The sequence below is a fragment of the Eimeria mitis genome, genomic scaffold, assembly GCF_000499745.2.
Source record: "Eimeria mitis Houghton genomic scaffold, Emh_scaff3622, whole genome shotgun sequence".
NCBI classification, from domain to species: domain Eukaryota; phylum Apicomplexa; class Conoidasida; order Eucoccidiorida; family Eimeriidae; genus Eimeria; species Eimeria mitis.
Genome location: NW_024015266.1, coordinates 1,211 through 5,717, shown reverse-complemented (window position 1 = coordinate 5,717; position 4,507 = coordinate 1,211). Strand labels below are relative to the sequence as shown.

Below are 4,507 nucleotides of genomic sequence, written 5' to 3'. Positions count from 1 at the left end.
AGGACTCCATGCTGCACCCCCTTGCGTCTGCGGTGACACCCCTGAGGATGCCGACGATCCTTGGTTCTCTGTGGGCATTGCTCTGCCGTTGTCATCGACGGCTGAACCGTCACCAGAGGAAGGAGGTGGGTGCGGAGGAGGAACGCGTAACCACCCCTCCCCACCTTGCTCTCTCGGTTCAGCCGCCCCACGCCAACCGGTTTCTCCAGATGGAAATGCATCTTGAATCAGGCGCAAGACAGGATTAAGGTCTTCCTCAGAGAGGGAAAAGTCCTTAGAAGTGGCTCCTTGGGAGCGCCTATCCAGAGGTTGCCGAGACGTTGCAGGAGCGTCAGACTGCAACACACGTATCTGTTGCCAACCTCCAGATATTTGTTGCGGAGGTGGAAGAGCGCGCCCTGGAATATGGGAAGTGGGGCGCTGAGCGGGAGGCCTGGGGGTCGGAGCCCTCGCCCCTCCAGTAGGGGGAAAAGGGCGCCGGATGGTAAAAGAATGTCTGGGCAGTGGCAGCGGGGCTCTATGGGGATGGCGGGGAGACGCACGGCTGCGTGGTGTAGTCGGGCTCTCTGGGGGCATCATTTGGGGATAACCACTCTGGTGCTGAGTGGGCAGTGTCGGCGGACGTGGAATGTCGAAATAGCTCTGCACAGCCGTAGAAGGATCAGCGGGTCGAGAGGAGGACCGATGCCCACGGGACTGTGAAATCATCCGCGAAGCAAACCTGGCTCCAGAAGAGGTAGCGGATACGTGCTGTTGTGCGTCCGTCTGCATTGTTCCACTAGGTCTGAGCACGGGTGCGCTTTCTCGAAGAGCAGGTGCTACTGTGTAATAATTGACCGAGATTTGATGGTGGACGCTCGTCGCTTGCTGTGGCATCCGCCAACTTGGACGGTCATACCAATGGGGCAGATACCAACGCTCTGGATGGGTGGGGGGACTATGCTGTCGCGGGTCGTGCCGGGGAGGCTGAGTGGATTGACGCATGGGAGGGCGTAGCCAAGAGGGCATTCGTGTCCGCATGGGTCGGTGGCGAGCATGAGGAGGGTACCGGGAAGCATGCGAAGACATTACGCCTACAAAATTTCCTAGATTGGCCGGTTCCTCAGCAGGTCGGAGGACGGAGCCAGTTCCAGCAATGTTCACGGCAGTCTGTTGGGTCAATTGATGATGTTGCGGCTGGAGCGATTGCCGGTCCTGCTGCTGTCGATGCTCCCCTTGCTGATGCTGCCCCTTCAGGCGCAGTTCCGCTGGCTGCTGGTTCAGAGCGGCTCTGACGTCTTCAGCTAGTAATCTTGCAAGTCTTGTATAACTCTTCTCCACTCTTCGAATTTCCTTTCTGAATGATGTACGGGGAGTTAACCGTGTACCTTGGGGGCGTGGTTCGATAATCTCAAAGAAATTATGCTGCCGTTGCAGCTCCTCCACCCAGGACTTCGTATTCATGTGTCCCATGATTTTTGATTTTCCTGCTATTCTCGTACTAATAACAATTCTGAGGGCTCGCTTGCTTACAGCTTCAGGGATCGGAAGGGAGTTTTGCACCCAATGTTGCAGCTGTTGCAGTGAGTCTCTACACTGTGAAATTCTATACTCGGAGAGTTTTGCTTGCACAGCCAGCTCCCCAGCGTTTGACCCTGGTCGGGGAGTCCTAAATTCCTCCAAGATTTTTAACATCCCTTCCGCTTTGCTTGCAGCATTCGAGCTCTGGTCACAAACATCTAGTTCTGCCAGAGCCCTTCGTCCCTTCTCCACAATGAAATCCAATGTCCTCTGCCGCTCCACCTCTACTTCGGGAGTTGAATGGATCCCATACAAAGCCAGCTCCTGCGTGCTGATTGTCAACAGCAACAGAAGCATAAAACCCCTATATTCAACGCGTAAACACGATGTCGTTTCCACGCCAAGAGTCATGAGGCCTCTCAACTCTTCTAGTGTCTGCAAAGCCACAGGTTCTCCCGTCTCAGCCGCTGGGATTTCATCCGATCCTCCCCCTTCATCGCCTTCATCCTCCCACCCTTCCTCCTCCTCATCAGAGCATTCGTCCAGCCACTTGTCTTCCAATTCTGAATCGGAGAGAGCCCTTCTACCCAGAGAGCCAAACAACCTCGGAAACACAACCTTCCGTGNATTCTGAATCGGAGAGAGCCCTTCTACCCAGAGAGCCAAACAACCTCGGAAACACAACCTTCCGTGTGCATTGCAACACAAAAAAGGCCACTGCTAAACAAACAACAGCCACCAAACCAGAACGGATGGCCAAAAGCTGAGATATTTGCTGCTGCTTTTCCCGTGCTCTAGATACAGAGGACTCCAGGCCTCCCACGGACTGCCCCAAAGCCAGATCAAATGTGGCAAATAGGGGGAGATGCATATTTCCATCTTTAGGCATGTCAGCTGATACGGCAGCTGCGTGACTTGAAGGCACATTTGGAGCATCATATACTTTTGTTTCTTCTGCTGTTGTTGCTGCAGCAAACAGAGTCATGCACCCTAGGAAGCTAGGCCACCAAAATATCTCCTTCTGAATTCTCCAGCCGTGCGCGGGCGCCATTGGCGGCCTATGGACCCTGCAGGCTCTCCCACTTAGGGCTGCCTTAGCCTATGGGCATTATCAGCTGTCTTATTTGTATGGCCGCCTGTTTATTGCCAACCCACGCACTGGAGCTAGGTTCACAGCTGAGATGGATGCACACCCCCCCACATGCATGCACTCAAGTACAAGCCTTTGAACCTCATCAAAAAAGGGAGTCCAAGCTTGCTACAAATTCATCTTGGAGTCGTCTGGACTGTCTGCAAGCAGCAGCAGCTTTCTCTTGACTCCACTCACGCTGCCCTGCGCTTACTGAGGACCCCACAGCAGACAAAATGCCATATTGCCCTACGTGGTACGTTTGAGCTGTGCGATATATATATCTATATTTTTTCTTTCCTAAGGAATGTAAACACCCGCAGGCGCAGGGCTGAGCGATGTGGGAACCAGCGGAACTACCGGCGGAAAATCACGACCAGGAGGTCGAACGGCAGGTACCTGGCAGTTGGGCTGTCACCTAATCAGCGAAAATTACAAAGCTGCGTGGAAAAAATAAACACTCATACTTTACTAATGACGTATTCCCATGCAGGAAGAAAGCCATGCCCGAAGGCACAACGCCTCCCCCCTGAGGGAAGGAAACGAATTGCGCCAAACCGAAAAAAACGAGAATATCAAGCAGTGAAAAGGACAAACTTACATATTTGACAGTGAGCCATTGTATTTGCAAGAAGATTTGAACTTGAATTCCGCCAGGAGCTGGTTGCGGTTCTAGTATCGGGGTGCAGACTCGACAAGATCACCAGCAGAATAGACGGGAGTTGGGCTTAAGGCAAATCGAGTAGAGCAATTAGACTATTTTTTTGAACTTCCGCAGAAGGTTAAACTGTGCGTTTCCTGCTTCACCAACTTGGAAAAAGGATATTTCTTGTGATGGCAAGGTGAAATCAGCATAAGTTGGTTAGGATGAGGCTTATCAGGGCTCAAAGAACAGATCAGCTGAAGCGTTCCGTCGTGTTAATAACTTCCAACCAGGCAACGTTTGTGATACGTTTAGGGAATAAGTTGGAAACTGCACCCCTGTTGGGTCGGCATGAAGTTTAAAAACAATTGCAGGAATCAAACGCCTCGTGATTAACCTGCTCAAAAGCTTCGGGCCATACGGAGTAGCCACGCAGGCCGAGGATGCTCATCCTTCTGAAACCCGAGCTTAGCCCCAGTTAGGCAGCGCCTGCAGAAAAGTTGTTTTATTTATCGTGCCAGGACAATGAAGCTCAGTCCGCAACTCCATAGGAAATAGCGGCTCTTCTCCTCCGCGTTGGGCGCGTGTAGCGCCGGGCACAAGACAAAATAACAAATAACGCTTCTGTTTGACTGCTGTTAGTGCAAATGTTGAATCTTCAAGGAGCAGACTGTAGACATACCACAGTATCCTTCATGAACCGATGATACCAGGGGCTACCGCCCTTAGCCGTGCAGCCGGCAACTAGGCAACACCTTCCGCGACGATTCAGTAGATCCAGCTCATGCTAATGCCACCTTCCTTGGTTGCTACTTTAGTCCCTGTGACTTGATTTCATCGTCATCTCCTTTTTCCACCCCAGGTAATCCTCGTGTGCATTTCCTTTCACTAGTTTTTGGTGATGAAGTCTAACACAGCTTTGGCTGCAACGGGCATAAGCACTCAGGCATAATCCGTAGCATTCCCAGGTGATTTCATCATAGAAGTTCCAACGAGTGAACTGCAATCACCTGAAGGCGTCTGGCCACTCTCAAGAGAACTACTCCACGACCCAACAGCACTCAGGTTCCAGGACGCGTGCGGATGTGGGTGCGGGCTTTTATTTGGTTCAAGATGCATACACCTTTATATCCGTATCTGTGCATCTGCGAATATCTGCTTGGAGATGTATAATTAAAAATCCTTGTATGCATGCGTACACGCGCGTGGACGCGAACACAAGAATGCAGATGTGC

The 4,507-nt window shown here is 51.9% G+C and overlaps 1 protein-coding gene across 1 annotated transcript; it reads right to left on the bottom strand.

Annotated features, from left to right (window-relative positions):
- Nucleotides 1–575: 575 nt before the first annotated feature.
- EMH_0067900 (uncharacterized protein) lies at nt 576–2,379 on the bottom strand (the record flags this gene model as incomplete). Its single annotated transcript, XM_038022617.1, is given in 4 exon segments — nt 576–696; nt 899–2,126; nt 2,130–2,150; nt 2,328–2,379. Coding segments are annotated over 4 exon segments (1,422 nt in total).
- Between the last annotated feature and the right edge of the window lie 2,128 nt (nt 2,380–4,507).